The sequence below is a fragment of the Vigna umbellata genome, chromosome 3 (assembly GCF_029865625.1).
Source record: "Vigna umbellata cultivar VRB3 chromosome 3, Vumbellata_1.0, whole genome shotgun sequence".
Classification (NCBI taxonomy): Eukaryota; Viridiplantae; Streptophyta; class Magnoliopsida; order Fabales; family Fabaceae; genus Vigna; species Vigna umbellata.
The window spans coordinates 8,106,467-8,118,578 of record NC_142167.1 but is presented as its reverse complement, the minus strand read 5'-3'; the positions used below and the strand labels follow the sequence as shown (position 1 = coordinate 8,118,578).

The 12,112-nt window shown below is 34.9% G+C and overlaps 1 protein-coding gene across 6 annotated transcripts in view; it reads left to right on the top strand.

Annotated features, from left to right (window-relative positions):
• Positions 1-617: 617 nt before the first annotated feature.
• Positions 618-12,112, top strand: part of LOC124839603 (mitochondrial intermediate peptidase, mitochondrial-like) — a 32,771-nt gene continuing 21,276 nt past the window's right edge. The window contains exons 1-12 of one of the 6 annotated variants that reach the window (XM_088110566.1): positions 618-824; positions 1,525-1,606; positions 2,210-2,262; positions 2,834-2,888; positions 4,306-4,444; positions 4,544-4,598; positions 4,878-5,100; positions 5,930-6,025; positions 9,440-9,559; positions 9,668-9,793; positions 9,882-10,037; positions 11,951-12,067. In XM_088110566.1, coding sequence (XP_087966692.1) covers positions 646-824; positions 1,525-1,606; positions 2,210-2,262; positions 2,834-2,888; positions 4,306-4,444; positions 4,544-4,598; positions 4,878-5,100; positions 5,930-6,025; positions 9,440-9,559; positions 9,668-9,793; positions 9,882-10,037; positions 11,951-12,067 — 1,401 coding nt within the window. In that variant the 5' untranslated portion in view covers positions 618-645. Of the gene's footprint in view, positions 825-1,522; positions 1,607-2,209; positions 2,263-2,833; positions 2,894-3,622; positions 3,715-4,305; positions 4,445-4,543; positions 4,599-4,877; positions 5,101-5,929; positions 6,026-9,439; positions 9,560-9,667; positions 9,794-9,881; positions 10,038-11,950; positions 12,068-12,112 lie in introns of those variants that run through there. The other 5 variants (XM_088110564.1, XM_088110565.1, XM_088110567.1 and 2 more) reach the window with 5 other exon arrangements.

The following is a 12,112-nucleotide window of genomic DNA, read 5'->3' as shown; positions in this document are numbered from 1 at the left end:
CTTACTATAGGGTTAGATAATCATATCTAATAATAATCAATTTAGTGTGATAAAACATAATGAAGTCAAAGTGTGAAATTTATAGAGATTACTAATATGTCTTTTAAAAATAAAACCAAATTTCATGCTTTAAAATAGACAATGCTTCTGATGAATGATGATTAAGTAAATATGTCAATTTGATGATAATTTAAATACTCCAGTAATTTTTAAAAACAAAACCATCACGGAAATCAAAGTTTCAAAGTGGATAAGATGACAACAAATAATAGCACAAATTTTTATTTTCAAATATATAATTTCAAATTTCATTATCATCAATTTTATTAATATAGTAATTTAAAATTAATAAAAAAAATTAACATATCACTAATTATGACAACAGAAGGTTAAAGGAATAAACCAAATTAAATGGAGTAGTTACCGTATTTTGTGCTCAGAATTTTCAAGTTGGTAGCAGTATGGGATCCAATCCAATGTTAAGTAAGATAATATTTATAATTTATTCTTTTAGTTTGGCAGACTTTCGGTCCGGGTCCGGGTTCGGTTCGGGTCAAATGTTTTGGGTTTAGTGCGTGGGTTACAGTCGGCATATTTAAGCAGGTGCGTGCGCAGCGCTTTGAACGAGTTCAGTGAGCAAGCAGCATGAACGGTGCGATGTGGAGGGTGGTGAGCAGAGGCAGTTCGTTGATTTTCCATTCGAAAAAACGGAATGCTCTCTCCGTCACTGCTCGTGCGTTTTCCGCTCCCACCGGTCTCTATGGCTTGCCTCATTTGAAGACCGCAAAAGGCTTTCAATCCTTCGTCGATGAAGCCATTCAAAGGTATCTATCTTCCTCACGCAATTAATGTATTGCTACTGTTTAAACTGATACTTATGCATGTGTGTGTTTCAGCGTTTGTATTGTGCCAGGTTTGATATAAGTTTATTATGCATGTAACTGTGTTAAATTGTTATAATTCATTGTACCGCCTAATTGTCGAGCGTATGTACTTTATAAATGGGCATTTGTTTCATTGTTTAATCTATATAAGGTAAAGTAGTCTACACTTAATTACTATTGCTACTGCTATAAATTTGATATACGATCACTCCGTTCTTTTGTATATGTTGTTTAAGGTTATGTTGTACAAACGAAGAATTGAAATTTTTTTTATTATGTATGTAAATTAGTTAAAAATTAGGTGAAGAGGAAGGATGTAATTGTCATAAGAGTAATTAACTGTGTCTTGACTTTTGAAAATGACAAGTGAATATAAAAAAAAAAAAACTTTCCTAGATTTGATACAGAGCGAGTGTATTGAAACAATTTCTCTCATTATGCACTGACGTCTGTGAAATTGTTGATAATTTTCTGTAACGGTCAATTGCTGCACACATTTCTATCTGGTTGTAATGATAAATGCACAATTGTTTTGTTGGTTAACAACCAAAGTGTTAAACAGTTGCACTTGCTCATGATGACTGTTACTATTAATGGTGCCATAACCACATGGTTGATTTTTATTTTTGTGGATTGCTAGGTCTGGAGAACTCATCAGTTACATTTGCAAGAAACAGCCCGCTGGTGAAGTAATGCGGGCAATGGATGAGATTTCTGACACTGTAAGTTATTCTAATGAGAATAACCGAGCATGGTGGTTGATAAACTCCCACCAATTTTGTAGATTTGGAAGCTTGGTGCTATGAATTGGATGTTTTCAAAATTTACATTGCCTTTTTTTAAAACTCATGTTTAGATGATTAAGTGGTGTCATGGGAGATTTTAAAACTACTCCTCTGTTTGTTATTTTTTATTTTGTTTAGGCTATGTACACTGGTCTGCAATTTTACGCAAGAAATCCCAACAGTTAGGCATGGAGTTTTGTTAATATGCATGCTTATTTTTTTCATCTCTTGTGTTTCTTTTTGTTAGAGTGATGCTATATAGTTATGTTTTTTAAGTTATTGGTCATGGGTTTGTGCTTTCTTTATTTGATGAATTTCTGGTTTTATACAAACACATTCTTGCATGTATATGTGTGCTATTTTTATTATTGATCATGAATCTTAATATTCACAATATGGTTTTGTGATTCAAAACTAGGCTTTTTATTTCACACCTGGTATCCTGATTCAACTATCTTGAGAATAAGTACTTTACTTGTTTTATTCACTCTTTTACTCTATCGTATGCATGTATTGCAATTTGCATGCTTCATTTCGCAGGTATGCTCTGTTGTTGACTCTGCTGAATTGTGTAGGCATACCCACCCTGACAGGTTCTCTTCTCATTACCATTATTATTATTATTATTTTAGCTTCTTCCCTGTCAGGATAGTGTTGATACTTAACATTTATAATTCGTTATAAATAAGATATGTTTGTTATTTAAATTATATTTTAGATTTACAATAAACAATTGAAACTCTGATATAAGTTTCTTTTAACTATTGTCAGTTTCTTTAAAAAATATTATTGAATTCAAAGATGGAGATAAAGGAAGATAGATTAAAAGAGACAGGCAAATAGAATTGACTATACAAGGATAATAGTTTGAGAAAGAAACTTTTTGGTTAATGCACCTCTGAAAGAGAGCAAAATATATTGAGAAACTCTGTTATAGAGAATGAGAGTCCTACACTAAAAGTTGTGAACTCCAATTTATAAAATAGAGTAAATTTTTGTTATTATTATTATTATTAGTGGTTGTAGTAATTGGCTTCTGTTTCTAATTAATGCACATTGTTGTTTTTTCTATTGTAAATGACTGATGAAATCTTTGGACATCGTATTTTGTAATGCTTCTATCATGATTGAAGTTATGTTTCTGTTTTTTTTTGGGTAAATCAGAGAGTTTGTTGAGGAGGCCAGCAAGGCATCGATGAGAATTAATGAATATCTACATGTGAGGTGACCGGTGATGCTCACTGCTTGTTTTTCCTTATATTTGTTGTTAATTAACTTAACAAAAGCGTAGCCTAAGAAAAATGAAAAATTATGTGCTGTGGTTGTTCTGTTGCATAAAGTGTTTAAAGTTTGAGTGTGTGCATGAGCATAGCCATGTACTTTGGTTACATGTTCCTTCTATGTTCAGAAACTCACTCTACTATTAGTGAAAATTTACTCAAAACTGCAGATAATTAGTGAACCTAGTCAGATGACAGGAGTGGACTCACAATTTTGTGATTTCGAGTGAATTTCAATCAATGGGATTGTGTTCTAAAGGATATGTTTGAAAGTGTATTGCTATCTTTTCTCTGTAAGATATTTTCTTTATATTTGCCAGAATGGGAAAGAAACATCTCTTGAACTTTTTATAGTCCCACAATTCTGAAGGCAAAGATCACATTTTAATTATTTTTTGTTGTTGACGTTAAGTAGCATTATTGAGGAAATAGAATAACAGTACGGGGTAACTATGATATTACTTTTTAATTTATCTATCATTGTCCATGTTTTTATTGTTGTGGACAACAAGTTTGATTTAATAGAGGAAGGAAATATGATCTCTATGGCATTTGGTTAGGTTGTTGGAGGGATTATTATCTGAATTGAATTGGATCAAATGCTTATTTGCTGTGAAGTCTATATGTTAGGTACTTGGGTTTGGAACCTAACAATAACACTCACTTGATGCAGATAAAAGAGATGAAAGAAAGAATTCTCTTATTCACACTGTAGAATCGTCACTCTACAAAGGATGGGTTGGGAGCATAACCTCCTGGTTGAGAGTATAACCTCCCTCTACAGGCTAAAGACCTGACTTTACAAAATATACTCGATGCCCTCTACATTACAAGAGCTCTATTTATAGCAGCTTTGACCCGCTCCCCCTTTACAACCAACACCCTCACACCCTTAACTGCTCAGTCCTCAACCCAATTTATCCTAACATCCTAGATCCTAACACTATATGTAAGCAATATAATGGCATTAAGGACAAAATTATAGCTGGTTGGAAATGCTGAAGTAATACAGATTTGTTATGTCTGGCCTTAAAGCCTGAAGAAGCACTTTAAATTGAAGATGAGTGCATGTAAATCTTTAATCAAGACAGAAATGAGTGTAGACTTCAGAGTTGATTAGCAACCAATTTGACATCACACAACCCACTAAACCAAAAAGTATAGTATTTGATTAAACTTGCTAATCAATCACGATTTGAGAAAAAAATAATGTGGGAAACTTAATCTTTGAAGATCTGGTCTTCACTGTAGTTCTATAAATAAGATGCAGACATTATATCAACAAATGAGAAAACTCAGCTTACACAGCTATAACTCCAACACCTGTGCTCATTATTTTCTCTTTTTGCTATGTAGTATCTGAACACGAATCATGATCTATATGACGCAATTAAGAAAGCTGAGCAAGAATGTCACATGCTTTCTGAGGAAGCTAAGAGGGGAGTTAGAAACTTACGTGCTGACTTTGAAAGGGGTGGAATTAATCTCTGCTCCGGTAATTATTTTAGTCTGAATTTCATCTTTTACTCACAATAAAGATGTAGGGAACCTTTTATCTCTAAATTGTTTCTTATGCGTTGCACTTTCTTTGCAGGGAAATTAGATCAAGTGAACACGCTAAATATTGAAATTTCTCAGCTATGCAGAGAGTATGTTTATAACTGAGTATTCTGTTGCTTGTTATGAAAACTGAATAATTTTCTTTTATAGTGAAAGCAGTTTGTTCCCTGGACATGAATTTATATTTCTACTGTCTTTTCCCCTTATTTTTTTTTTATTTTGGTAAACTTGTGCCATGATGTCAGAATCCCTAGATTTATGCTGCAATTAATATTCTCCTCAAAGGTAATCTGTTGCATGTTTAAATCATCAGGCTTACTTATTTTATGCTGCAATTAATATTCTCCACAATTTATTGGTTTGGTTAGGTACAATGAGAATATTGTCATGGACCCAGGAACTGTTGATATATATCCTTCTTCTCGCATCCCCAGGAATTTGCATTATCTTGTAAAGCCTATACATCGGTCGGTATCATTAATAACCAAGGATTTATCAGGGTCTAGGGGCATCCTCAAAGAGAAAGGATTTCGGATTACAACAGACCCACAAACTGTTTCTTCTGTACTACAATTTTCATCTGATGATGAGGTAGTTTCTATTCGGTGATTTTTAAGTTACGTTTAGTATATTGGTACTAGTAGTAAGAATTACTCACAAGTCCTATTAAGGACTGTGCAATAAATTCATTTGAACATAAAGCATTTGTAATCACATCTCATCTTCTAAGCAATCTAGTATTAATACTCTAGTGTACTCGCGATCTGTTGGTATTCTCACCCACTTTTTATAAAAAAAAGTTAATGGGTATAAAACTCAATTGCACAGATAAAATTCTGCAGAACTCAAAGGGGCTGGCCTTTTAATGCCCAAAGGCTCTCGTTTCCTCTCAATTGAGAGGATAATGTCTCTCTTAACCTACGTTTTAAAATTGGACTAGATTGGCCAAATAAATAAAATAATCAGGGAACTGGTCATGTTAATCCATTTGAACCTCAGAAATGACCTGTCAAAAACTGGCAAATCTAGTCAAAAAGCCAAGTCAATAAAAATTATTTTATTTTAATAGTCTCAACTTAAAAAACGTGATAGTTGAATAGACTTAACATTATTGCATTTTCAAACATTTGAGGCCTTAACTAGTGTGAAACATTAAGACTTGGAATGCTTAATATGGAGTTGTTATATATTTTTTATTCCCACATTATAGTTTTTGTAAAACCATTATTTTATTTCTAGTAGTTTGACCATTGAACCTTTAAGTAGTACTTTAACCTGTTCAATAATAAATTCAATTTTAAAAATATTGTTCTCAACTTCCCCTCTTATTTATCGGCAACGTGCTTTATTTCTTCAAGCTAACTTGCTTAATACTGTAATTAACTAATGGACATCTGTCAATTTATCTTTGTATTTTAAGGTTAGGAAAATGGTATATATACGAGGAAATTCTGTTCCACAGGCAAATGTTGATGTCCTCAAAAGGCTTATATCTGCACGACATGAGCTAGCTCAGGTCTTTATCATCATGAGGCACACCGACTCATTTTAAGCAGTTTTGATTTGTGCCATAGCATAAGTTTTCTCTCTCTTATTCTATGTTACTGTTTGATGCAACATGTTTTCTGGATCCCCATCATGCATTTGTATGCTTCTGTAAATATTTGAATCAGCTGTTACTTTCTGTTTTTGGGTAGAGATGAATTTTATTTAGGAGGAAGAGAATAGTTTGTAGAAAGAGAATCTCAAGAAAAGAATACAAATTGGGAGACTAAAACATAAGAGATTGGAATTTGGAATGTGTAACATTGTGTTAGGTTTTATGAAATAGTAGAGAAGATTAGGAGAAATCTCCCTTATGTGTTTAGCATACACATAGGGTAGTTTATTTATAATGTAAGATAAGGGTTAAACCCTAAATACAGAATGGGCTGAGCCCAATTAACATAAACACACAACTTAACATTTAACACTCCCCCTCAAGTTGGAGCATATAAATCATATGTTCCAAGCTTGTTACAAAGATAGTCAATTCTAGGTCCTCGTAAGGATTTGGTGAATATGTCTGCCAACTGGTTGCTTGAGTTAATGAACTCAGTCTTGATATCTCCGGATATGATTTTTTCTCTAATAAAATGACAATCAACTTCAATGTGCTTGGTTCTCTCATGGAAGACAGGGTTAGAGCTAATATGGAGAGCAGCTTGATTATCACATATAAGTGTCATGCGAGTGACATTTCCAAAATTCAATTCACTAAGTAATTGTTTAAGCCACACAAGCTCGCAAGTAGCAGATGCCATAGCTCTATATTCTGCTTCTGCGCTGGACCTTGCCACAACACTTTGCTTCATACTTTTCCAAGATATCAGGTTGCCACCAATAGAGACACAATATCCAAAAGTAGACCTCCTATCAGAAGGGGAACCAGCCCAATCAGCATCTGAATAGCAAACAATTTTTGTATCGTTGTTAGGGCCATATAGCAAACCTTTTCCAGGTCTTCCAGGTGATCCTTTAATATACTTCAGTACGCGTAACAGTAAGATAGTTTAATTTACCAACTAATCTTCTGTATCGTTCAGGATCTGAGAAAGGCTCCCCCTGATTTGGTAGGAGTTTGATGTTAGGATCCATAGGTGTCTCAACAGATTTACAGTTCATTAACCCTGTTTCCTCCAAGATGTCTAATGCATACTTCCTCTGAGATATGACAATACCATCATTGGATTGTGCTACTTCAATACCCAAAAAGTACCGGAGTTTGCCAAGATCTGTGGTTTGAAAATGATGACAAAGGTGTTGTTTCATCTTAGAGATTTCGAGATAGTCACTTCCTGTGAGAACAATATCATCGACATACTCCATTAAGTAGATACATCCAGCACTTGAGTGACGATAGAACACTGAATGATCCGCTTCATTGCGAGACATACCAAATTGTTGAACAACACAACTGAATTTACCAAACCAGGCCCGAGGAGACTGTTTTAAGCCATATAAGGATTTGCGAAGACGACATACCAATCCACATGACTCCCCCTGAGCAACAAAGCCAGGCGGTTGCTCCATATAAATTTCTTCATTCAAATCACCATTAAGGAAAGCATTTTTGACATCAAGTTGGTAAAGAGGCCATTGTCGAAGAGCGGCCATGGCAATGAATAGGCGAACACAGGTCATTTTTGCCACTGGAGAAAAAGTATCATCATAATCCAAACCAAAAATCTGTGTGTAGCCTTTGGCAACCAGTCGAGCTTTCAGACGATCAATTGTGCCATCAAGGCCAACCTTGACAGCATACACCCACCTGCAACCAACAATAGACTTTTCAGATGGTAATTGGACAAGCTCCCAAGTTCCACTTTTCTGTAAAGTACTTAATTCATCCAGCATAGCTTGACGCCAGCCAGGATGAGTTAAGGCATCACCCACAGATTTAGGAAGTGACACAGAAGAAATGGATGAGAGACAAGTGTAAAAAGATGGAGATAATCTGTGGTAATTATGAACAGTATAATGGGGGGAAGGGTTACGGGTAGAGTGTATACCTTTACGGAGGGCAATAGGCAAGTCAGACTCATTTGCTGGAGCCGGAGGAGACACAGGAGGCGACACTGGAAGTGAGTCATGAGGGAGACAATTGCGGCTACTATAAACCTGAAGGGGTGGTGGTGAAGGACGATCCTGTGGTGAATGAGAGTCTAAAGAAGGAGGAGACAAAATGGGTGGAGCATCACCAGGAGGATCACAGATAAGAGGAATATCAACAGTAACAGGGAGAGGTACAGAATTAGAAGACAGATGTGTAAAGTAAAAAGAAGATTCATCAAAAGTGACATCAGCAGAGATAAAATGACGATTGAGGGAAGGGGAAAAACACTTATAGCCCTTTTGTGACCGTGGAAATCCTAAGAAGACACATTTGTGAGACCTAGGAGATAACTTATCAAGACCAGGACTAAAATCATGAACAAAACATGTAGACCCAAAAACTCTAAGAGGTAATGGATGTAGAAGGTCTTGAGGAAATAAGATAGAATGAGGGATTTTGTTATCTAGGACGGAAGATGGCATGCGGTTGATAAGATAACATGCCGTGAGAACAGCATCACCCCAAAAACGTGAGGGTACTTGACCATGAATGAGAAGGATACGAGTTGTTTCAATAAGGTGTCTATTCTTGCGCTCACAAAATTGACTTTTAAGGTGAAGTTTGCTCTCCCTTATATATTTTAAACTGGTCTTATCACTAATCGATGTGAGATTTTCAATAGTATGATTCCTTTTTCTTAATATAAATAAAGCACTTGTGCTGATTAAGAAACACACTCACCTGAGTGTTTCTGTCTTCTCTAGAGTTGAACAATTCAAAGGTATCTCTAATAGGATAATGGGCAATGAGCTGAAAATTGGATTTACAAATAAATACACCTGAGGAGACAAGCATCCACATTCTTTATCAATATCAGAAGCAAAATGAACAGATTATAGTAAAAGCGTACAAGACTTTTGCCCACTGCTAATAGAATGTTGTATTTCTGTTTTATGAATTATACTTGGAAAAAGGAGGTTAAGAGCTGAATATTACTTTCTGATAGTGAGTGCTTGGTGGATATAATTATATTTGGTTACAAATCATATTATTTAAATGCTACATGTCATAATTACTATTAAAAAAGAAAAATAAATTATAGGGTAATAAATCTGCACTAATGGAAACTGAAATAATGAAATCTATGGTATGCTCCAACAATTGAGAAAGGTTTGAACTCTCTTAGGTCAAAATTTTATTTTTCAATAAAAAACTGTAGGATGTTTATTTGTCTTTACTTTGCTTGATGATTTTTGTAGGTATTTAATGACAGCTATTTTTTTTTTCTATTTTGACTTTATAAGAATGATTTTTCTGTGTGATCATTTGATGTAGATAATGGGGTGTAGTTCTTATACTGAATTTTCTATTAAGCCTAACATGGCTTTATCACCAAAAGTTGTAATGTCATTTTTACTCGAAATGAGCAAGATGGTCAAGCCTAAGACTAGAGAGGTATAGATTCCTTCAAGGCATACTTTCTTGGGCTTGAGGGTGTAATAGCTAAAGTTGCTTGTGCCTGTAACTGAGAATTATTCTCTTTTACTTATCTTATGATCTTAGGAGCATAGGTTACTCACGAAATTCAAGAGAGAAAAATGTGGTCAAAGTGATGGAGATTTAAGGCCATGGGATGAGACCTATTACATGACAATGATGAAGTCCTCTGCTTATAAATTGGATGCTTCGGTAAAATGTGACATGTTTTGTTTGTCATCAATACTTCTACATATCCATGTTAGTATTTTTCATATAAATCCAAAAATCATGTATGCAGGTTGTAGGTTCATATTTTTCTCTCTCAAACTGTATTGAGGGTTTGAAGATGCTAGTGCAGTCATTGTTTGGTGCAACCTTTCATAGCATACCTCTAGCACCTAATGAGTCTTGGGATCCACATGTGCTTAAACTATCTCTACATCATCCCGAAGAGGTATTTTGTGCAAAGAAATTTTTATGTCATACATTATATTGCTGGAGTTTTAACTTTTGTATTAATTTGTACTTTTGAATATGAATTCTATATTGATTTTTGGGCCAAATTTCAGTAATGTTTGTCTATAATCTTAAAAATCAAGGGTTCAGTTATCACATTCTCTACCTTTGTTTGAAAAAAGAATGTCAGCTCTCCGACCATTGCCATTACCTTCTTTTTGCTTATACTAAATGGGAGAGCATATCTCATGTTTAAGTGCACAATCAGACAACTAACAATAGTCAATTGTGTTATCAGAATTGTTACTACTGACATAGGATCATATACCCTAGCTTCTATTTCTCATCTGAAAATATAAAAGGAGAAATCTATTTATTAATTTAGCAAAAACAGGACTTTCACAAATTACAGAAATACTCTCATGCTTCTTACACTTTCCATCATTTTCTTTTAGGTTTAATCATTTTTTAGGTCCCTATTTATGCAGAAAAGTCTCAATTAGATCCTTCAATTATTTTTTAACTCAATTAGGTTCTATTTGTATAAAATTGATTCAATTACACCTTTGTCGTTAATTTGAGTGAACGGCGTTAAGAATGCACTCTAGTAGCATGCTGACTTTGCAAATCTGAACATGTGGCACATTGAGAATGATAGTGACGTGGATTTTGTAATTTTTAAGTTTAAAAAATTTTGAATTTCATTCAATCCCTAATTTGTCAAAATCCAAATCCCTAATTTGCCAAAATCCCTAATTAAAGGTGCTTGAGTTTTTCGAAGTTGTTTACAAAATCAGTTTTTCACTCCATGCCGTTGCGAAATGTCGTTTCCTGGAACTCCATCATTGTCGCGTGCGTCCAAAATGATGACCTCGATGACGCATTTCGCTACTTCGCAGTGGCGTCGGGGAAGAATGCCTCGTACAACGCCGTGATCTCGGGACTAGCAAGGTTCAGATGTGTGAGGAACGCGCAAAGGCTCTTCGAAGAGATGCCGCATCCGAATGTCGTGCGTAAATTGCCATGGTGGATGCGTACGCCAGGGTAGAGGGTGCGATTTGGCGCGCGAGGGCGTTATTCAAAGCTACGCCTCATAGAAACGTGGTATTGTGGAATGTGATGATCAATGGGGGGTTGCTGGAGAATGGGTTGTATGAAGAAGCACGAGAAGTGTTCGGGAGAATGCTGCAAAAGAATGATGTGGCGAGGACCACTATGATTAATTGGTTTTGTAAACAACATAAAATGGAAGAGGCCAAAACTTTGTTTGAAGAGATTCGATGCAGAGATCCCAACCCCAAAATTGTTTCCATTCTTCGTAGTTTTTACAAACACCCTTTAATTAGGGATTTTCTCAAATTAGGGATTTAATAAAATCCCAAATTTTTTTCATTTAAAAATCACAAAACCCACGTCTCTAACACCCTCAATGTGCCACATGGTTCAAATTTGCAAAGTCAGCATGCCACATGAGTGCATTCTTAACACCGTTTACTTAAATTAACGGCAATGATGCAATTGAATCAATTTTACATGAATAGGGACCCTAATTGAGTTAAAAAATAATTGAAAGACTTATTTGAGACGTTTCTGTATAAATAAAGACCTCGAAAATGATTAAACCTTTTCTTTCATTTCTTCTTTCTCAGTCAAAACTCAATTTTGTCACACTCTAAAGTAAATTGATGTTTGGCCTTCTGCATCAAAGTATAGTTGGGAGGAGTGGTAATTCATAATGTCATTTTTTATTACTTTCACCCATTCTCTCTTTGAGCTCCTTTAGTTTTCTTGCTTTCCTAATGAAATATTTCTGCTGTCCTATTATTTTTTTTTTCTACCAAGATATTATATTTTTTGGACTTTACTAAATTTATGTATTGCCAAAGACACTGATACTCAAACTCATTTCAGGGTGACTTGGGATATTTATACCTCGATTTATACTCGAGAAAGGGAAAATATCCTGGTTGTGCTCACTTTGCAATAAAAGGGGGTCGCAGAATTTCTCAGACAGAATACCAACTTCCAGTATGTGAAAATTTTCTTATACCCAGTTTCTTACTCTAATTAAGG